We start from the raw sequence: 22,151 nt of genomic DNA on the forward strand, positions 1-22,151 counted from the left end.
AATGCATACCAAGCTTTGCTTCTTTTATTTTTTTAGGATCTGTACTTGTAAAATAATTTTTAAATGTAGATTTTTTTCTAACTTACAGTTATGTGCTACTTTGTGATGGACTATTACATAAAATCCCAATAAATATAAATTTTAGAAAAGTTCACAGAGTGTGAATACGTTTATATACATGAGTAAAAAAAAAAGTTAAATTTAAAGTGTTTAAGAAATAACAGGAAATGCAACATGGATAACCGCTAATAATTTGCCAAGATTTAACCTCTAACTTTGTCAACTTCAATGAAAGCTTTAAGAAATATCTTTAAATGTTTACAGTGCATTTTTTTTTAGGAGCAATATGATTTTCAATGCCGACTTATTAGTTTTAATGGTTACTTGCGTACTGCCCATTTTTGATCACTTGATAAAACCAACATTTTGCAACAGAAAGTGTGAATCAACAGCAAGTCCACAGGTTGAAAAAAGAAAAAAAAAAAAAAACCACTTCCCATAGAAGTAATCAGAAAACAAACCATTTAATTTTCAATTTATTTAAATGTATACAGTTAAATGGCAAAAAAAAAAAAAAGACAAAATGCCAACTGAAAGGTTTTGTAGTGGCGTGACAACAGCAGCGGTGATCTAAACATAACGCCTACATAAACAGCTCCAATAAGGCACTAAACATGTTGGGACATGATCATGAGGGAAGGAGTCTTTGGCTTATGCATATCATTCCGACTGAAACATTCATCAAGTCATCAGTGTCAGATTCCCTTAAACAGCAAAACAGACTCTTCTGCAGATGCGCTTTCCCTTTTCATAATTCATGTTTGCGATTAATTCAATTAGAGAGCATCGTGTAACACTGTTTAAAATATTATGAAGGGGATCCGAAAGTGTATTTTTGTACAGTAACGTCATAATCAAGTGGACACATTTTTTTTTTCTATTGATGTAAAAATAACAGTCAGCATTATTCATCATGATTATTGTGCAAATTAATTTAACCATTTCATGGCATACAGGCAAAAGAATAACAGTAAGATTCACTTATACTTCAGTTAATTGAACTGATTTGTACTTTTTGGCCCATCATACAGCAGCTGAAGCATGGATCAGAGAGTTGAAAGAGAATGGACTGAGTTTGTAGCCTGTCCCGCTGTAAAACTTATTCTGAAACTCCACCCTGCAAAAGAGACGATGTAAGGATTAAAAAGAACGAAACACGTGGCTCCGATTTCACTGCCAAATCATCACCAGAACGATCTGTGAAAAATAAATTCAGTGAAACATTTTTCCTCTTCCTTCCTCACATCCTTACCAGTGCAGACGGAGCGCGTGCAGGAAAGCCGAGAGCCCCTCCATGACCAGGAGGATGGAGACGGTCAACACGGCGAAGGCGGCAAAAATCACAAAAAGCAGAGCCGACCCGACGTAGCCCTCCCACCTCAGCGCCAGACGCATGACCATGACCCACAGCACCTCTGACAGCTCTGTGGAGACAACACCGGTGACTCACAGTCACAGAGCCACGACTGGTTGGAAAAACAGATGAATACCAGACCGGGCAGGTTTGACTCCAAAAGAGGAAGTTATGTGTGTGTGTGTGTTTTAGGACTAACGTGCGTGAGCCAAGCTGAGGGCCCAGAGCCGCAGGTAGGAGGCCGTGTTGGAGATGCAGCCCAAGCAGTACTCGATGGTGTGGATGGCCTGATGCATGAACACGTCCGCAGCATCGAACTCCTGCAGGAGACGCGGTTCAGATCGTCAAATTAGAAGCATGGGTGCAGCAAAGAAAATTAAATCTTGCTTGAGAAATTCAATCACAGTTACCTCCTCGTCAGCCGGTCCGCCCTCCACCTCCCCCTGCCGAGTGTTGACCGAGCCGTCGTCGGCCACCAACGGCTGTCTTTCCTCGTCCTGACATCACAAAGAGTCCAAATCTAGCAAACGATGCACTTCACAGTCTAAAAAATATAGATAAAGCTCGCTGAACCCTCAAGACTTACGATGTGTCGCCGCCGCTTGGATTTGAACGCGACATATTCACACAGGGGTTTCCCCAGCAGGAGGACAGGGACTGAACACAGGGCCAGCACCACCAAGACCTTCTGAACTATAAGCTGCACATGGAGAACAAAACCATGTTCAATAACAGCAACAACACAGCAGCCAATGCAAGAAGTCTGCTCATGTTAGTTTATACAAAGACCTTGGAAAAGTAGTAAACACGTTCTCTCTAATAAACAACTGCAGTACTGTTTGCTGTTACGGATGAGTATATAATTGGATTCATGTGCTTGCAATAAACTTGGAATCTGATCTCTGATTAACAGCATCACGTTTACAAAAAAAAAAAAAAAAAAAAAACTAAACCTCAAGCACACAAGTGAAACAAGCATGAAGTACATTATGGTTACTCTGTGCATCGAAACAAACAATTTTGTATATTTTCAGCAAAATAATCAAAATTTTAAAATAATTTCATCGCATTACAACCTCCAACTGCAACGACTCTTTTGGGATTTTAAGTAATTGAACAAAACAAAGAAATGCACAAAGCAGAAAGACGATAAACATCCATGACATTCTACGGAAAAATACAATTAAATGCTCAAGCGTGGCGAAGACACAGCATGGATGCACGATGCCACATACATCCGTCTGGCTACGTCATTCCTACTGGTTCTACAACATATCGACTCCAGGCAGCGGGATATGAATAGAATTTAATGGTAAAAAAATGTTGAAAAACATTTGTTATTTTGCTTCACTTTCAAAATGATGCATCTTTTTGTGTTATTCTATCACATATAGCCTCAATGCGTTGTAGTTTGTGGTTGTAAAGTGATGCAAATAGTTTTTGGAAAGCAGAGTAAATATCAAAACTCCACATGTATATTAAAAAAAAAACAACAACATATGTAATATTGTCACTTTAAAGATCCCAAGCAGAACAGGAAAACAAATAAATCCAGCATCTTCCAGAGTGCTGGAAAAAAAATGAGCGCATGTCCATAATGGCAATGGCCTCCATTACATACTGCATGTGGCTGTTGTGTTGGGGCACACACCTGACCCGTGTACAGCTGGGGGTTCTCTGGGTTGTCTGTGAACAGGAACATGTCGATGAAGTGGATCAGTATGCTGGGAGCGATTCTGGAATCAGCGGGCGTGTAGACGACCCATTTAAAGACCACCATGAAGACGAGGTACCCGAACAGGCACAGCATGAAGAACAGCTCTGGGATCAGCACAAAGAAGATGCTGCTGATCTTGCCAAAGTGCCTGAAAAGAAACACCAAGACGAAAGTGAAAATTAAATCCGCAGGAAACAGAAACCGGGCCAGACGGATGTGAGAGGAGGAAAGGTTTTTTTTTTTTTTTTTTTTTTTTTTTTAGAACAGAGAAATAAACCAGATCACTAACCAGTAGTTGAAGAATGACAAGCAGACTCCAAACGTCATGTGAATGATGCCGACGATGACTGACATCTTCATCTTGTACGAGTTTAGGAAGGTGAGCTTGTTATTGGCCAGGCCCCAGACCTGACAACAATCACAAAAAAAGGCAAAAAAAGGTTGGCTTCAATTCGGTATTTCATTAAAAAGAAATGATTAAAGAATCTGCCGGCTGTACCGGGTCGATCCCGAAGGGATACGGGCTGGTGAAAACCCCGGTCACGTTGGGATCCATGGACAAGAACTGGTTCCCGCGCAGCGTCGACGGGCTGAAGAAACGTGGTGGGTTAGTGACGAAACAAAGAAAAACATTGTTGAGAAATTTAATGACTTGTCCTCACTTCCAGATGTTCTTGTCAAACATCGGGCCGACGTGCCACCCCGAGTTAAAGGTTTTCATGCCTCGGCTGAAACACTCGTTGTAAATGGCTCCCGTGTAGATGGAGAAGAGGCCCATCAGCAGAATCAGATATCGTCCTCCAAACATCATCCTCCAGATCTGGAAACAGAAACGCGCTTCGCTTACAGCCAAAACCTTGGAATGCCCCACTCCAAATGTCTTAAACTAATTAAAACCACTTTCGGAAGAGCAATGTTTGATTGGATTTATGCGTCATTTGGCCAATTTCCAATTCATTAGGGTGTAAAGAAAGTGGATGGATAGGAAATATGAATAAAACACAAACGGGATATATAAGCTCTAACTAGAGATGAACTCAGAAAAATAGCGTTTCTTTGTTATTGAATTCAATAACTATAGCTTAGCAGTGATTTTTAATTTATTTTTCTAGTTTCCATGAAAAGAAAAACAACTAAATCATTTAATATGATTTTTAGATAAAATCTAAAACTGTTCAAGAACCTATTAAAGCAGAAACAGACCTAGTTAATATGCATTCATATCTTGTTTTCCAACTATGACTCTACGAAGATCAATCAAAAAACGTAACCGCTGAAGTAAAAGTTGAATTGTGCTCTAAATGCATGTGTTTTACCAGAAACGAAGGAGAGCGAATCTAAAGAATGAAGTGTACCTCATTGTTGTTGTTTTTGAGTTTGGGGTCTTTCTCCTCAAGGACCATCCAGAGGGCGGCCAAACACATGAGCAATCCATGACCCACATCCCCAAACATCACAGCAAACAGGAAAGGGAATGTGATTATGGTGTACACCGCTGCAGACGCACGGGGAGGGGAAAAAAAGAAAACGGTTGAAGAAATCGGGTGCTTTTGATTAATCTCTGCTTTAACGGAATCATCCGATGGATAAAATGACAGAGACAAACCTGGATTGACCTCCCGGTAACTGGCCACTCCGTAAGCGTCAACGATGTTCTGGAAACCGGCTGTGAAGGAGTTGAGGGGGAACAGAGTGGGAGGAGGGGTGGAGCAGGGCAGGCGGTTGTAGAAGGAGTCCACGCCGCTGCCACTCTTCCTCTGAAGATGGAAGAAGAGGCAGAGCATCGGTTATTTTTCTACTAAGTCTAACCACCGGCAGCATTGCACGTCTCTGATTTGCTGCCCTATCCATCTCACCCCTCCTTCTCTGAGGGCGTTCTGCAGCTCCGGCAGCTTGGCAGTGGGACACCAGGCCTCGGCGATCAGGCACTTGTCCGTCACGGAGGGGCTGCAGAGGTTCAGCACCAGCTGGATGGCCTTGCACTTCTGGACCCGGACCTTCCACTGAGGCAGGAGAGCCACGGCTCGCTGCAGCAGTTGCTGCAGAAAGGCTTCGGTCTGAGACAACACCTGAAAAACGCGACAGGGGAGTGAAAGCAGGGAGTTTAGCAACATACTGCCCAGAGAAGAAATTAAAAAAAAGGAACATTACCGCACAGTCTAAACACATTTGGTACTTTTCGTGGTTTCCAAAAAGAGGAAATGCTGGTATTGAGGCCGCAACAAATAAAAGACACTCACTGATTTGATGTCTTCAATCCGACCCTGAAGGCCCTGCAGAATTTCTTCTCTCTCGGCTGTACTCTCTGGGTATGCAAATGTCTGCGTGTGGAAGCTGCACGATGAAAAACACCCCAAAGAAAAACAAATCAGCCTGATCAGAAATGAGAGAATACTTTAACTGGAAAGTAAATAAACAATCTGATAGATGCACAGGTTTCCCCACCAATCGCAAATCTTCTTCACTTTCTGTCCGATCTGATCTCCCCAAAACGAGATCAGGAAAACGGTCCACTGCACCATTTCCCCCTGGAGACCGAGAGGCAGAAAACAGGCCGAGTGAGAAAACAGAAACATGTTACATCTAAATGAAACTAAAGTAAGAGATCCCGTCTCCGAGCTCTTACCGTGTCTGGGTGCTCAAGTCGGTCAGCCATTTCTCTAAAATCCACGATAATGTAACCGCGACACGCCCGCCATAGCAACCGTTCAAACGAGGGCACCTTCCAAGGATGGACCACTCCTGCAACAAAGCTGAGGCAGAGAGGAAGATGGGATTTTATTTTTAACTTCTACATCTTTGAGGAAAAAACTAAAGAGGAACCAGTCAAGGTTTTCTTGGTTGATGTTAGTATCCAAATTTCTTTAAGCTTGCTGATTCATTTAAAAAAAAAAGAGAGAGAACACATAAAACAGAAGAAAATATCCTGTGTTCTTTGACAGCTTTCAATGCAACGTTATATGACGAAACTACAAAACTATCCCCGTCATATATCAAATGTTTCTATAATCCATTTCTGATTTTTATTTAACTCAAACCCAAAGCACATACTGTTGAATGATTGATTTACTGCCTGAAAATTAACAGAGTTCTTAGTTTTATTGCATTTACGAAGTAGGAAAAAAAAAAACTTACGATTTTTCAGGTGTTGACTTGCAGATCAAAGATCGGATAAAATAAATGGAAAAATTGGCCGAACTCGATGTCTGGCTGATTGATCTGTGCATCGCTGAAAGAAGAAGACAACCAAGAAGAAAAAGCAGAGATCTACCTAAGGCGGACATCTTGGCGGTGATCAAACAGGCCGTGGCTTTCCAATACAGGTGGTGGTGCCTGTCAACGGAAGGTGGAAATTACTTATTTATTTTTATTTTTTATTTTTTACTTTTTCTCCGTCATTTTGAAGAAACTCTAATAGCAATGTCTGGTTATCACGTGTGTAAAGACCTGCGTGGCTGTGAGCGAGTGCGTTTGGGTCAGGACTCCTTTGTACTGGCAGAGCTGCGTGAGCTGAGCCCGGAGGCTGTCTCTGTTCCTGGACACCTGGAGGCAAACAAACGGGACACGCACCATCAAACGTTACATCACAACGCCGCTAAAGACACAACAGAAGCTCGTCAGCACCAACTCGCAGTCATGTTTTTTTGGGGGGGTTTTTTGCGGTTTTTGTTTATTTTTTTCCTTTTACCTCTTTGAGCTCTCTCGCCAGTCTCTCACTTTCCTCCTCTATGGTGATGAGTTCACGCGGTTGAGGGGCCGAAGGCACCGGGCTCGGAGGGGGCAAGGGGCGCTGCAAGGGCGGTTTCAGGGAGCGATTGATCTCCTGCTCCAGAAAGGCTGAGGGACAATGTCAAAACATAAAATGACAGGAATAGATTAAAATATACAACTCCCGAAACATAAGAGTCACACTACGTCTCTTCAGGATTCACATCCGAGGGCTGAGAGAGCCACTGAGAAAAGTTAATCTTGCGGTAGGTGAACTATTTCTGCCTTAGCATGGCCCAATATCCAACTGATGGGGGATCAATATCCTGCTGAAGGAACCTGTGATCAGCTTTTTGTAATTCACAACTCGGGGTCCAACGTGGTTTTATTTAAAAAGTCAGCATACTTCAAAGATTTCATGACTGCTTGCACATGCCTGAGCCTTTGGAAGAGAACCAGATCCTGACATTTTGTTACAGAAAAGCAAAGCTCAACTTTAATCTGACCAAAGAACACATTTCCAGTTAAAGTCCCAGCAGATTTTTACTTCCTGTTCACTGTGAGTGGTGGCAAGATAGACTTAGGTCCTCATCCAACAACCTCACATTCCAGTTGTTTTAAAAGTATTGATCATTACTCTGACTGTTTGCATGTGTATCTATAGGTCAAGTAGCTACTTTCTCGGTAGTTATAGGTCAGTAACTACTGACCTATACACAATAACAGGCAGGTTATTGTGTCTTACCTATTGTGTCTCTTGAGTGGTTGAGAGAAGAATTACAATATACATTTCACTACAGAAAGTCACAAATGAATAACTCAACTTTTTAATATGCTTGAGTTGCAATTATTTAATAGTAACCAGGGTTTCAAAAATAATTACTTATTTTCTAACATGGCATTCCCCCCCCCCCTCACTCAGTGACTGTCTTCAGGCTATTTTTCAGTGAGATTATGTTCCCGTTGTAATATATGAATCTATTTTAAGACTTCTGACGCATCGCTACCACAGTGTGCCTGTCTGAGTGAATGAGTCGGTTCTTACAAAAAGTCTTCTCGAGCTCTTCACATCGCCTGACCTCGCTGACGAACTTCCTCTGGAAGGCATTCACATTTGGATTCAACTAGAAAGATACAGAAAAGAGGAGGGTGGCAAGAGGGGTTATTTGTGTTCACCTTATTAAAAAAGAAGGAAAGAAGATGTCAATGTGTCTAACAAACCATTCAACTGAGAGTAATTGAAAGGAAGGCAATTCTTTCAACAATGATAATATTAGTAAATTGTTTTGATATAATGATAATAAAGTTAAAAAATAAATAAATAAGCAACTTGCAAATTAAAAAAAAAACCTCAGATCCTATATCATGTTGATGCAAAAGTAAAAATGATGACTGTATTTGACTTACATCTCTAAACTCCACCAATCCCAGCTCTCCCAGTTCGCTCACACAGTTATAAGCCGAGCCGGACTGGAGGAAGAGCTGCACCAGGCAAACCTCCTCACTTCGAAACAGGGACCCCATAACTGCAAGCAGAGAGAGAAAACCAATAATACTTCCACTTTCAAGTCACAACACAAAACTAAATACTGTTGTTTGGGCAAAAAATATGAATACTTCTTATTAAGCAAAGGACAGAAAGGCATAGAGTTGTCAAAAGGAAAGTCCAAAAAGAGGATCTGGCTTTGGCTGGTGCACTAAAAGATCAACTGACAATGCAGCATTTTATGGGTGGACGCTTAAAAAACAGGAAGCAGCAGGTCCTGCTGTGGCGATCATCAGGTGGAATTTCCATTTTTGCAAATGTGTGTCAACAATACGATGTGTGTAATTCCTCTATTGGTTTATTCTTCAAAAATTATATATATAAAAAAAACAATCATGTACCTGATGGATATATAAAGTATATTATTCTATCTCAACTGGATTGAGATGTTTGAGGAAAATGTATATTTTTTTTTACCAACAGATATTTGGTCACTTTAATTATATTTTTATTGAGTTTTGAAAGGTCTGGTTTGTCCTGCTCGACTAAGGTCGGTAACAGAAATCATCTGACAGAAATTGATTTAACAAACAACTCTGTGTGATAGTCAATAAATTTATTAAAGGTGCATGACAAGACACAAAAAATTAAATTAATCTTAAAAGAAACTTTTTCTGGGAATAAATACTTTGTCGATAGTTTCTTTTTTCTTTTTTTCCCCACATTTTCTTTCACAAATAACAGCTGCGAGTTTCGTTTTCACCACAGCTCAGTTCCAGAGGAACAAAGCAATGACACAAAAGCTTCAAATTAATCAACTTACCGCATTATTAACGTACTGAGAAAAATGGGAATAAAAATCTACAGTACATTGATTTTAAATGTGATAATAACACCAGTTAAGGTGAGAAAAGTAGCTCCCGGTTAGCAGTAAACAAAGCTAAATCAGAGCTGTCTCACCTGTCTTTCGCCTGGACCCCTCTGTGTCTCCTGTGGACACTCTCTGCTGCTGTCCTGGACGGTACCGATGGACAAACCTGGACAAGGTGGAGACGTGTTTCTAGGTTCCGAGGCGAGTTATGTTCTCTTGGCTCCCATTTCCCGTTCATGAGAGTCACGTTACCCCAGGACTCACGTGATCCAGGACTTTCCTGATCTTCCCTAGTTTCACCATTAGGGGGCGACGTTTTCTGCCGCAGTGATATATATAACCTGTCCTGTCGTAATGGCGCCAACACCATACTTTATCCTGTACTTTTATGTTGAATATTATTGAAAAGTTCATTTAAGGGAAAAAGATTATTTAAATTAATTTCACACTGACATGTTTTTCCACTTACAGGTACTGAAAACACAAGATCAGATAATTTTAGACCAATAACATTTTTAATACAGGGATACGGGCTCTAACTGCTTAAAACATGTTATTTTCAAAAGCTCGATTAATGGAATATTTTTAAATATATGGGTCACCTCAGAAGGGAAGATGATAGCCCTTTTCGCATGTCCTTCAAAATCGTTTGACTTAGTCAATTATTTAATAATTGAGTTTATTCCAGACAATAAAAAACACAATTTTAGCAACATAAAAGTAACTCCTCTCATTTAATTAACCAAAAAGACATATTCATCAAATTCCTGGTCACTTTTATTTTTCATGTAATGAGCTTTTTATTTTTCCTTTAATCTCATCTATACTTATTTTTAACACCACATAGAATGTGTAGATATTTATCACTGCAAAAACAATTCTTATTACACTTTTGGGGGCTTGGTTCGCAATTAATAACAGATTGATACTATGTAGACACCTCAGGTCATCAAACCTAATCTCTCAGTGATCTCAGGACCAGAATGAAACAACGGGAAGCCATCTTCCTTCCTCTGGAAATAACTTAAGTCTGATATGTGCAAAACCTTCTAGCTCCTTGCAAAAATCAAGACTGAAAATATTAGTAAAAAAGCAAACATCCATCTTCTTTACACCCTTGTCCCTTAGTGGGGTGGGGAGAGGTGCTGGTGCCTATGTCCAGCTAGCGTTCCGGGCGAGAGGCAGATTACACCCTGGACAGGTCGCCAGTCTGTCGCAGGGCAACACAGAGGACAAACAATCATGCACACACACATTCACACCTAGGGGCACCTGACAGTCATGTTTTTAGACTGGGAGGAAACCAGAGTACCCGGAGAAAACCCATGCATGCAAAGGGAGAACATGACAACTCCATGCAGAAAGACCGGGTCCGGGAATCGAACCCAGAACCTTCTTGCTGCAAGGCAACAGTTCTACCAACCGCACCAACCGCACCCCCTGAAAAAAGCAAATATTGCTGCTTAAATTCAACAGGGTTTTTTTTCTTTTATTTTTAAACATTCATTTAAGTTCTTTGGAGCTGGAGATAGGCACCAGCAACCCTCCCAACCCCACTGAGGGACAAGGGTGAAAGAAAATGGATGGATGGATGGATGCAAATCTGTTTTTCTTGTAAAGCACTTTAAACAGTGGTGTACATATAAACTTGAAAGGTGTGAACAAAGTTTCTCCCCTTTTATAGATTTATTTTGTCTGTCACAATTTGTTTCAGATCAGCAAGACAAAAATATAAGAATAATTTCAAAAATTTATTTTTAAACGATTTAACGAGGAAAAAAAAAAACTATCCAAATCAACTTGCCCCAATTTGAAAATGTACACTTAAAAGTAATAAAGTCATTGATCTAAGTACATTAAATTAAAATGTAGACAACATAACTTGAAAAAGATATTTTATTTTATCATCAAAGGCAGAGGTGTATCAGGTTCAACAGTAGGTAATGGCAAATATACAACTGAAAAAAAAAGAAGTAAAAAATGGAACAAAAAATTAATGACAATTCAAACAAGGGGGAAGGCTAAAAACAAATAAATCTTCTACGTCTGCCGGTATTTTACTGTAGGATCACTACAGATTTAATTTGATCTTTCCCTACAGATACAGCAATGAAGCTGGTCTACATTAAAAAGCAAAGCTGATCATCACCAGATATAGTTGTTGAAAGAGCACACTGAACTGTTTCACAAGCAAATTAAAACCTCCCTAAAAACAAAAATAATAAAAAACCAATAAAACCAGCTGGCAAACAGGACAGAAATTTCCTGATCGCTACTGTTCTCAAAACCAACAAACAAGTTATGTTATGCTCATACTGCTGTATTTCTATGTGCTTGCTTTCCTGGATATGAAGACAAACACAACATCAGAAGTATAGTCAACGTTGACTTTTTTTTTTCTTTTTTTTTTTTTTTAAATGACTGTGCTTGGAAATGTTACTCAGTTACACGTCTCTCAACTGTCCTCCCCTGTTCATCCCGAATTTCTTTTCTTTCTACAAACTGTAAAATCGGAGACTTCTGTCCATTCCTGCAGATGTCAGGAACTTGGCATTTTCTCCGAAGGAAACTCCAGTCACCAAGCCAGTATGGTCTGAAAGGCAAACAGGAAAAAATAATGACCATTTGAATATAGAGATTTACTGTCACAAACAGCTGATGATTAGCATTTGGTCTCCTCACCTGTGAAGTTGAGCACCTCAGACCACTGCTTGCAGATGTAGACACGGATGTCAGACCCGCCTACGGCCAGGTAGGTACCGCTCTGATCAAACACCAGAGACTTCACCTGAAAGAGAAACAAAAACTAATCAGTTTCAAAAAAGAAAACTACAACCAGTCGGGTGCTGCAGCGCCGAAATGCGTTTTCACTTGGTTACCGGCAGCTGGCGGAGAGGACGGAGGTTTTCCTAGCATCTTTATGGTAAACACTGAGCTAAAGGCAGAGTGTGTGGAGCTTAAAATAAAAACGTGAAGTAGTGGAAAACAGCTGGATCACTTCAGAACTGGAAGCGGTTCACTCAGCCTCTTAACTGATTAAAATGCTTCTGCCAAAGAAACTTTAAAACGCCCCAGTGCCCAATTTAGAGATTTCACCGACAGTCCCATGTTGTACGCCGTGTACTTATGAAGTGTTGAAATATTTCACGTTTTTCACCGAAATAAGTAAACTAAACAAGAAAAAACCTTCACAATGCATCACCTCTAGCAATAAATGCATCAATTAATAAACAATCATGAGAAAAACACAGATAATGTTTAATTACGATTCCTTTTGATTTTAATATGTTCTGCTCTCTCGACTTGCCTAGAATCAGGTTTAAACCATCTCTCTTTCTGTGACGGCGTCTTGTAAAAGTGCTCGCACCCCTCGAGTTTCTCCTCATTTGGTCACATTATATTGGAAAAAGGGGTTTCCACTGCAGCACTGACTGTGTGTTCAGGATGCCAAGAGAACCTGTGCTCCAGTTCCAAGCCTCTTACAGGCCTCTCTACACCACCATGTGGGGAATTGATTTATACAGAGCTGGTGACTTGTTGCAAACCAACAGCCTTGCTAATGTTTTCACAAAGCAGATGTGTTTTAGTGGGACTAAAACATATTCAGCTCCAACTTATTACAAATGTTTGTAATTAGGTTAGTTTCAAGGTTATTAGTGAAAACTGGTAACACTCAACTTAAATACTTCCTTTCTAATTTAGAAAACCCACACGATTTTTCTTCCAAGTCACAATTATGAAGGATGAGTGCTTTTCGTAAGCAACCAAAATATCATACTTTGTGGGCGAGAAATTAATAATTCTCCAGACAAAGTCTAGAAATACTTCTCTTCAAACACAGCAATTTCTCAACACTGACATGTTTAAGAAAAGAGAAATATTAGCCATTTTTACCTCGTAGTTGTTGTCCAGAGATATAGTCTTAAAGTTCTTCAGTTTCCTCAGATCCCACAGTTTCACAGAGCTATCCTGGGCACCTGGAAAGAAAAATAAGAGAAATCTTTTTCAAATAAAAAGTGGAAAAACTCAAGAGTATTCAAAGATAAATAGGTACTGTGTTACAATGTATGGGAGTAAACATTCACTGTGTAACTTGTGTTTTTTTTTTCCTAAAACAGATATAGGTAATCTTTACATTAAAATGAGTCACAAAGTACACACTCTGCAAGATTTTAGCAAAATACTTGATAGGGTGGACATGGCATAGTTGTGTTACTTTAAATAAGCTTGATCAAAAGCAGATACACTTACAGCTAGATTGTTTATTATATTTTGATCTTTACATTTAATCTTTTTAAACTAAATATCAAATGTCATGCAGACAGCCTTCAATTGTCTGCATGACATTGAAGACATGTAGAGTTGAATGTCTGCATGACAGTTGCATAGCAGCTATTTAGCTTAATAGCTATGAAGCTATTAAGACTCAAGATGCTGCATCCAGGGCATTGTGTTGTGTTGAGTATGTTTCCTAATATCTAGAAATGTGCCTGAAACTTTTCAGTTCTAATGTAGTCAAAACACACACACAAAAAAAAGAATAAGATCAATCAAGTGCAAAGTGGAACCTGTGGCCAGATAGTATCCGTTCTCAGAGAATGCGATGGAGGTCACGGGTCCGGAGTGGCCGGGGAAGTTGGCCACGTTGGTGCGCTCCTTCAGATCCCAAATCTTGATCTGGGAGTCGGCCGTACCGGTGCCAAAAATGAGACCATCAGGGTGGAACTGGGCACAGGTGAGAGCTGTGGAACCAAGTGCAGAACAATCAGTGCCCACCTGGAGACTTCACACATAAAACCATCCACAGAGACACTTACCACAGCCAGCACTCTCATCAGTAACTTTGGTGAGGACTCGACCAGTTTGGATGTCAGAAAAGGCCCAGTACTGAAACGTAAAAACACAACCAGGTCAATATAGCGAAGCAGTACAACTTGGAGGTCTGTTCATGCAGCAAAACTCACCTGATCCTCAGAGGAGCTGAGCAGGTAGTCTCCTGTAGCGTGCAGAGACAGTCCAGTGACTCCGGCTTCGTGGGCTCGCACCACCTGAATGCAGTTGCCGCCGGTAACGGACCACACACGGATGGTGGCGTCAGGAGAGGCGGAGAAGACCACAGACTGGAGAGGAAAACAAGTTTGAATGAAATTCTCATCAGGCATCTCTAAAGATCCAACTATCCTTTTAAATTAAAAGTTATAAACTCATAAAGAAGAAAGTCACCTGGGATGGATGGTAAATGACCGAGGTGACCTTTTTGGCATGACCTTTCAGAGTCGCCACAATCTGCTCTTCGTTCTTGTCGAACACAACCACGTTCTTATCAGCGCCACCTGGAAACAAAACAACAAGGTTTACGTCAGAGTATTCGGGGAATTAGAAATGTGTAACAAAATTTCTGGTTAAATAATAAAGCAAGCAAAACGACGACAGATGCTTTCAGCGTACCAGTGAGCACTTTGTTGGTGTCCGAGGGACACACATCCAGGGACAGGATACCAGGAACGCTGGCGCTGTGAAGGCCCTGAAGTAAAACCAGAAGGAGATTGTGGCCATCAAAGACACAAAATAATCCAGAGTGGACACCGAGCTTCATGACCAGACCAAATCCACACTTACAGCATGCGAGGCCACTTGGCGGTACTTGCTGAGGTCTTCAGCTCTGACCAGCTCTTCTGGGACAGTTTTTCCTCTCTAGTGAAATAGAAGGCAATAGAAAGATAAAGTATAGAGCTTACACAACATGGAGCGCTGACTGCACCTCCACTGGAGAAGAAAATGCTACATAAGAAGCAAAAATACCTTCTTTCTCTCTGTGGTGAGAATAGTAGCTTTGTCTTGAAGCTGCAGATGAAAACACGATTAAAACACATCAGAAAATTTTAAAACTGTAATGAACTGTGAACTGAAGTGAGAAAGATCTTACCTTCTGGATGATCTCTGGGGTCATTCCCACCTGTTCGCTGATCTCCATGGGCTCTCCACCACCGCCCTAAAAACGGAAGGAATAATTCAACCTCATTGTAAAAAATAAATAAATAAAAATCATGAAGATGAGGGGCTATTATTAAGACCCTTTACTAGTAAACTCCAAGCTACTCACAGCAGCAGCTGGCTGGGAGGCCGGCACAGCCTGAGGAGCCACCAGTCCAGCTTGTGGTTTAAGCGTGGCAAGAGCTGTAAATTAAAAAAGGAAATAGTTTCTAAGAGAACCTTCATAAAGCAAAACAAGAAATTTATCATATTTACCAAACACATATTGTCACAAAATACAAAGCTGGTTTAAAACAAAAATCCCTGCTGCCATCTATAAGCAGACCTTCTCTTGCAGCAGTGACCTCCTTGTTGAGTCGAGCGATGACTCTGCAGGCTGCGTCGTGCTGATACAGGGCGTGTGAGAGTTCCTGACGAGTCGTCTGCAGCTGCTGCCGCAGAGTGAAGCTATGCAGCATCACAGCATCCTAACAACACAACACAAGGCAGGAGATCGAGTCAGTTTTTACTTTGGTTCTGAAAGTGCTAGTTAGTATAAGCTGCTCATGAGCAGGAACTGCTAACATGACTTTCAGAAATAACTCAAGTAACATGTACTGTTGACAAAGGTTATGTATTAAATTACTCGTCTTTCCTGGCTCTCCACCTCCAAAGGCTCCATTTAAAACTTTACAGATGCAAAATAATTACTGGTGATGAAAAGCAGTATCTGAAACATAAGTAAGTACAAGTAGATTTTCTGGCTGCAGCACTCACCCACTCATCCTGAAGTGACTTGAGAATGGCAGGGATGCTTGTAGCTGATGGAGCCTTTGGTCTGATTGGATGGGTCACTGAAACAAACACACACAAAAAATCAGTTTTCACTTTATATATTTGATTATAAACAATTTTAGACATTTAATGTCATTCAATCATCATTAGTTATGAAGGATTTGTTTGATTTGGATTTGTAAACAGAAGACTTTTACCTTTGATGTCCACCAGCTGCTCCTCGGACAGCGGCTGTCCGTTCATCGGGTCCGTCCCATTCTCAGCGATGTACTTCTCGATTAGCCTTCGCTCGAACACATGATTGGACACCGGGGAGATGCACGGGTGCTCCGGTACCTCGTTGCAAACTGGGGGAAAAGTGTATTTACTTATTATGACTCAAACTACAGCAATAATAAGGCATAAAACGCGTCTGAGAAAACTCTCTGAGGTAGAAGGCGGTCTGCATGGCGGCTAACGTTAGCCACATTAGCTATTAGCATAAGCTAACATACTGAATCCGTCTCACGAACTGATACAGTTTGACTTACTTGCACAAACCAGAGACATCTTCTCAACACAGCACTGATACTCTCCTCCTAATAGTGAAATATGCTTGCTGCGAACCTGATAGCTTTAATTCGGTAATGTATGCCTAACTTATGTTTTGCTAAAATCGTAAGTGGCACGCTGTCCTTTCATTGCCGCTATAAAAGGAACTGATGTCAAGTCTTCTACGCTGTTTTCCTCATACGTCAAAACTCAAACCTCTGCTTCTGCACTGCCCTCTACTGTCAGATAAATGTAATTGTTACGACACTTTATTAAGGGTGAATCCACATAAACCAAAATATAAACGGAATATATTTAACTCAGTTAAAGTGTGAAATATTTTACTGTATTAGATTCATATTATATATATTTAGCATAAATATTTTAGCTAGCCTTGATGATTGTAGAAATCCACAAACTCAGTTTCTCAGAAAACTAGGCAATAAAAAGGATTGCTTCACACAGATGTGTAAACAGTATATGCACTCATCAATCTATGTGCAGAGAATAAAGTTCTCTGTTTTTGAGTGGTCAAAATGACTGGAAAAGCGCTAGATAAGTTCAGTCCATTTACCATTTAGAAACAAATGAAATATGATTTCTGATAGCATGGTAACAAAAATAAGTATTCAAAATATCAAAATCCAATTTCAGTGGGAATAAAGTACATAAAAATTTGGACCAAAAGCAACATGGGTCTCTGCATCTTCATTTTTTTTCTTAATTTTAAAAATTAAGCGCAAAATTTACTTCAGTCTGGGCTTCAAACTTTGAAAGACTGAGCAACAGTTCAGGGCATTTTTTCATTGGCCTTCTGCTGCTTCTGGACATTATGGTTTAAGGAGTAGTTTAACAGATAAGTCAAAAGTGCTTCCCAGGACTGAGTAGGCCACCTTACTTTGTATTTTCATTAGTTGTCGACCACAGTCATCATAATGTGCAGAAATAAACACCAAAAATATATCACTTTCCATCAAAGATTCCTAGTAAAATAAATCATAGCAATACATTTACATTTCCATTAAAGAATTTATTGAAATACACATGCACAAAAATAACTGAATATCTTTAGATATGTTTGTTAAAGATACATTTTATTTTAGAGATAAGACTTTGTTATTAGATAAAGGATCACTTAAAGACTTAGTTATTTTTCCAGTATACAAGGTTCAAAGATTAACTGCTTGCTTTGCTGTTACAATATTTGGAGATACATGCCATGTGTCTATACTAGTTTTCTCAAAGGTAAAACCACTATACCTGCAAACATACATAAACTGCAGGACATACAGGATATCTATAATGATGATTACCGTAGCAACAATAGGGAAAGAGTCAGCATGATGGGCAAGCACTTCAGTTCATACTATGTTGATGTGAAGTGATCTGAATTCTCTTTTGCAACTTTAGAGTCACACTTTTGATATTATAGCCCTGGAGATGACAGAACACAAACACTCAGGAAATACAGTGCAGATCATATCTGTCCTGAGGGTTTAGAGGTAGATAACAGTAGGATATTTTAAGAGCACCATTTACCAGTGCAAAGTGAGACAGGAAACTCAACACTTCCCTCATGGGTCAGAAATCAGTACAAACCAAAGATTTAAAACTGTGCAAATAGTGCCATGATGTCTTCTTAGAATCAATGAATGGAATTTCATCTGTACTTTGCATCTTTAACTCCTGGTCTTTGTCCCCGTTTTATAAAAAGTCCAATTTCTTCGAGGTGTAAACGCTGCAGGATTCTGAGCTGTCCTCGTCCAGCGGCAGCGTGGAAAAGAAATCTTTTGATCTGCTCCTTCTTTGCTCGTCTCTGTCTTTCTTGATCTGGAACTGGACGCAGTCCTCAGATGAGTGGAGGCAGTCTGAGCCCCCAGGCATAGAGAAGGAAATCTTCTCGTCTTCCTCGTTGGATTTATCCAACTGGTGAAGGATGAAGACACGTTTTTAAAAAATAATATCATGTAGAAGACACAACTAACGCTCATCTTTACCTCAGTGGTCAAATTACAATGGGGTGAGCTTCCAGGCGCTTGTCTTTGTACCTCCTGGTTGTCTGCACTCGGACTCCCTGACCCAACAGGAGTATAACCCTGTAAGTACAAACATTTGATGTTCAAATTAAATGTTTAATCTGAATACTCATTCAGATTAAATTGTTTCAATAATATAATTTTTTTACAGCATGAACCGGACTGGCCCTAGGGGTCCATTTTCTTGGTGTTGGAGGCTGTTCGCAGTGACTATAGTAGGATGGGGGTTGTTGGAGGGGCTGACTGTACTCCTGCAATAAGAAACACAGACAAGCATGAACTCGTGACATTTAAATTGACCAGACAAAAGAACTGCTCCTCTTCTCTTTTGTGCATCAGTTTAAGTTTAGATCTAATTTCACTCTGTAGCAACAGTTCATTCCACTTTTGAATTAGCTGTGTTGGGTGTTTTACAGCTTTATAGCAAGAGCAAATTTGAAAACAGCATTTTTGATTCTCTCTAGGATTAATATGACATTTAAGTCTCACTGATAAGCAAGCAGTACATACTTGAGAAGTGAGTGAGAGAGCAAATGAAGGAAAGAAAGAAAATAAAGATGGAAGGAAGGAAAAACAGAAGGAAAAAATGACGGATAGAAATTGAAAATGTGTGGCATTGCGTTTGAATTCAACCCGCTTTACTCTGATACCTGTAAATAAAATCCAGTACAATTACAATACAGCTACAATTTTTAACTATTAAATGCTGCCTTCCTGTGTACAATTTAATCTCAGCATAAATCCGACTGTTCTGTGAAGGCCTCAAATTTATGAGGGAAAAAGAACACAGCAAACGAGTCACTGATAATGCTGTGGAGAGGTTCAAAGCAGTAAACAATTCCTCAAGCTAAATGCTAAAATAGGTTGGTGAGAGAATGTCAAGGATCAGTGCAAAATGTCGGCATGACAACATAAGTAGTACCAACATTTGAGATTATCTGAAAAGCTAAATAAACCATACGCTATTTGAAAAGTACATCACTAAATATATCCTTACACCATAAATCGAGAACATGTATGTTCCATAACGATGTGGGGATGGTGTGCCAGTGTGGTCACAGTGATAATAAGCAGATTTTAGTGAATCTCCTACCTGGATGTTAACTCTTGGCGGATTAGCTGGAGGCGTGCGGTTTGTCCTGATGCCAGTAATGATCTGTGAGACGCTGCAGTTTGGGTAGCGTTTCATGAACAAGATGAAACCAGCCAGAGACACAAACATGCCAGAAGGGACACTGATGGACTTGAAGAGGGCTCGCCAGGTGGCCCTTTTTTCTGGAAGCATCACAGAAGCAGGAAAATTAGGAGAAAAGCTTAAGCTCAAATATATAAACGGGGGGGAAACACACAACGCAGCTCACCGATGATATGCAAGTAGGTGGAGGACACAATGTTTCCGTCCCCATCTCTGATTTCATACAGCCCGTCGTCCCTTGGCGTAAGTCTCATGATAACGACATCGTGTACTGATCCGTTCCGGATGAGAGAGATGATACCTCTGTAACGCAGGTCGTGGTCCATTATCTGGCCCTCACGAAGCAGCTGGATGGGGCCGCGAGGAGGTTTGGGGTCGAAGGGACCCAGAGAGGCTTCATCTGGAATTCGACTTGGGGTAAAAATGAGATGGGCATGATGGACAGGGAGAAACAAGGGTAGGTTTAGAGACTCCTTGGTGAAACGTGTAATGTTGAAGGAGTACCCTGAAAAGGTATGCAGAGTAAAAGGAGGATGGATGACAAATGAACAGACGGGAGAATATTAGGGTTAGGATGGAAGAAGAAAGACAAAACATGATTATTACCACACACGAAAAAAAAAAACCCCAACAAAAACAAGTCATGTTTTGTTTCCTCTCACCGCGAACGGAGAGGGTGCTGCGAGACAGCACGTTCCCGTCGTCGTCTTTTATGGTGTAGTTGCCTTGATCTGCTTGCGTCACTCTCTCTGCCACCCAGGCCTTGCCCCCACGCAGCAGTCGTCCCCGTCCCGCGTTCGACGTTTCAGGGTTTGTGCGGTTCCACAACACGATGGGCCTGGCCTCAGGCGGCGCACCCCGAGGGGAGAACTCCAACACAGAGCCATTTTCAGGGATGCCGTGCTCAAAGGTCTCCCCATAGTTCCTGCGGTACGGCTTAATGCATTCTGAAGATGGAAGGTAGAAAGCAAGTCAGCTTAACTTGAGAACTGTAGCTTAATGCATCTATTTGACTGAAATAAAGGTTACACAAGTAGATCTGATAAGTATATCACACCAAATCAATCCAACATTTTTAATATATCAATCCAAAGAACTAGTGACTGATAATTAATGAGTCTTGTGCCAGATGAAATATATATGGATTCATTTAGCCCGGGGCTAAGAGTTGTCGCACCTGAAACAATCAGATGAACGGTCTCGTAGGTGAAGCCAACAGACAGTTTATTGGCATAAAGTCCCTGATCTCTGAGAGTCACTTCTTTCAGGACTAACGTCTTGTCTCTGGTCCACTCAAAACGTGGATCCTTCACCTGAAGACAAAGAGAGAAAAAAAAACAGTCCACTCTGCTCCTCTACATCTCCCAGAATCAAAAGTAAATAAACAAGATGTACGTCATCTGAATATTTAATATTTAAATAATTAATATAAATAATGGACCATATTAACTTTGATTGTTGGGTAAATTGAAGAGTTCATTACACTTAATTTGTTAACTGGCTTTACTGTTAGGGAAGAGAGTCCCTCTGTTTGTTTAGAAATGACAAAATCTCTGTAATAAGGACAAGAACTGCAGAGGATTGTTAACCATGCAAGGATAGACCGGCAGAATATAGCAACAAGTATGAGTAGAGCACAGCTCTGATATGGGGAAAAAGCGCTCTACTTTTTGGCTGTACTTTAACCTGTTTGTATCTTAAGCACAGGGGAAAAGCAGTGACACACTTTCCACTCACTGTGGTTTTTTCAAGCAGGACTTGTCTCGGCCCCTCAGAGTCCGGTGTAAACGTCACAATTCTGGATGTGGAGTCCACCGGCAGTCGAAACTCCTTCCCAACACACACAGTCTGAACTTTCTCCCTTTCACCTGTTAAAGAGCAAAAAAAAAAAAAAAAAGCATAATAATGAGAATGCATTCAGTAGGTGAAAATTTTCAGCAACAAAAATACTCACTTACCTAATAAATCCCAACCTGTAAGGAGTATTATTAACACTATTAGTTATCTTATCAAGCACAAAGTGAAGACGTCATACAAAACACTTAGATTAGGGATGCTATTTATAGGCATAATTTGGCCGTGAGGCCAGAAGCAGTTCTTAGACAATCAAGTCTTTATTTTCTAAGATCTGGTTTTGGAAAAGACCAAAATCATGTTTTAGATTAGGTTAAATAAATTTACAGTTTAACTATGTTAAGTTGCAACTTATAGCTTTTGGACTAAACTTGCAAAAATAATAAAAATGACTCCATGTGTAGAACAATAAGTTGCCATTTCCTTTGTTTTATATGACTATTCTGAAAAAAAGTCTATTTCATATGGAAATTTCATATCTATCTATCTATCTATCTATCTATCTATCTATCTATCTATCTATCTATCTATCTATCTATCTATCTATCTATCTATCTATCTATCTATCTAT

At 40.3% G+C, this 22,151-nt stretch overlaps 3 protein-coding genes across 4 annotated transcripts in view; all 3 read right to left on the reverse strand.

Moving 5' to 3' along the window:
- Positions 1–508: 508 nt before the first annotated feature.
- Positions 509–9,479, reverse strand: tcirg1b (T cell immune regulator 1, ATPase H+ transporting V0 subunit a3b). Its single transcript, XM_008420202.2, has 21 exons — positions 9,286–9,479; positions 8,247–8,365; positions 7,885–7,963; positions 6,820–6,968; positions 6,579–6,674; positions 6,403–6,464; positions 5,758–5,884; positions 5,577–5,659; positions 5,372–5,465; positions 4,988–5,200; positions 4,738–4,888; positions 4,487–4,626; positions 3,794–3,951; positions 3,631–3,721; positions 3,421–3,539; positions 3,066–3,279; positions 2,001–2,114; positions 1,825–1,911; positions 1,614–1,734; positions 1,313–1,484; positions 509–1,177 (listed from the first exon to the last, which is right to left on the reverse strand). The coding sequence occupies exons 2-21, from the start codon at positions 8,361–8,363 to the stop codon at positions 1,084–1,086; spliced, it is 2,481 nt and encodes an 826-aa protein (XP_008418424.1). The 5' UTR covers positions 8,364–8,365; positions 9,286–9,479; the 3' UTR covers positions 509–1,083.
- A 1,595-nt stretch (positions 9,480–11,074) lies between these two features.
- On the reverse strand, positions 11,075–16,685 carry prpf19 (pre-mRNA processing factor 19). The gene is made up of 16 exons (XM_008420201.2): positions 16,495–16,685; positions 16,162–16,311; positions 15,947–16,023; positions 15,516–15,657; positions 15,300–15,373; positions 15,123–15,188; positions 14,999–15,040; positions 14,816–14,890; positions 14,645–14,720; positions 14,420–14,529; positions 14,161–14,316; positions 14,014–14,083; positions 13,765–13,938; positions 13,091–13,173; positions 11,879–11,984; positions 11,075–11,789 (listed from the first exon to the last, which is right to left on the reverse strand). The coding sequence occupies exons 1-16, from the start codon at positions 16,511–16,513 to the stop codon at positions 11,692–11,694; spliced, it is 1,518 nt and encodes a 505-aa protein (XP_008418423.1). The 5' UTR covers positions 16,514–16,685; the 3' UTR covers positions 11,075–11,691.
- An 839-nt stretch (positions 16,686–17,524) lies between these two features.
- LOC103471299 (uncharacterized) overlaps positions 17,525–22,151 on the reverse strand; it is a 6,170-nt gene continuing 1,543 nt past the window's right edge. Inside the window, exons 3-11 of one of the 2 annotated variants that reach the window (XM_008420199.2) lie at positions 21,685–21,699; positions 21,464–21,594; positions 20,904–21,039; positions 20,389–20,673; positions 19,893–20,231; positions 19,625–19,806; positions 18,681–18,782; positions 18,493–18,591; positions 17,525–18,421 (exon numbers count right to left, since the gene is read on the reverse strand). In XM_008420199.2, coding sequence (XP_008418421.1) covers positions 18,200–18,421; positions 18,493–18,591; positions 18,681–18,782; positions 19,625–19,806; positions 19,893–20,231; positions 20,389–20,673; positions 20,904–21,039; positions 21,464–21,594; positions 21,685–21,699 — 1,511 coding nt within the window. In that variant the 3' untranslated portion in view covers positions 17,525–18,199. The remainder of the gene's footprint in view (positions 18,422–18,492; positions 18,592–18,680; positions 18,783–19,624; positions 19,807–19,892; positions 20,232–20,388; positions 20,674–20,903; positions 21,040–21,463; positions 21,595–21,684; positions 21,700–22,151) is intronic. The other variant, XM_008420200.2, reaches the window with a different exon arrangement.

This window comes from Poecilia reticulata, linkage group LG10 (assembly GCF_000633615.1).
Source record: "Poecilia reticulata strain Guanapo linkage group LG10, Guppy_female_1.0+MT, whole genome shotgun sequence".
Classification (NCBI taxonomy): Eukaryota; Metazoa; Chordata; class Actinopteri; order Cyprinodontiformes; family Poeciliidae; genus Poecilia; species Poecilia reticulata.

Bases quoted from the DNA above. Each gene is read 5' to 3' on its own strand.
- prpf19 (XM_008420201.2), bottom strand. The intron at 14,721-14,815 runs GTAAGTGTGGAT...GTTTTACTTCAG, and splicing joins GCCAAGTGGCCTCGCATGCT to GGCCTTCACAGCGCCAGCGT. The intron at 13,174-13,764 runs GTTCCACTTTGC...TTTTCTTTCCAG, and splicing joins CGGATACTATCTGGCCACAG to GTGCCCAGGATAGCTCTGTG.
- tcirg1b (XM_008420202.2), bottom strand. From the start codon at position 8,363: ATGGGGTCCCTGTTTCGAAGTGAGGAGGTTTGCCTGGTGCAGCTCTTC. The intron at 5,885-6,402 runs GTAGATCTCTGC...TCTCTGCCTCAG, and splicing joins CGCCAAGATGTCCGCCTTAG to CTTTGTTGCAGGAGTGGTCC. The intron at 5,466-5,576 runs GTGGGGAAACCT...TTCATCGTGCAG, and splicing joins GTGAAGAAGATTTGCGATTG to CTTCCACACGCAGACATTTG.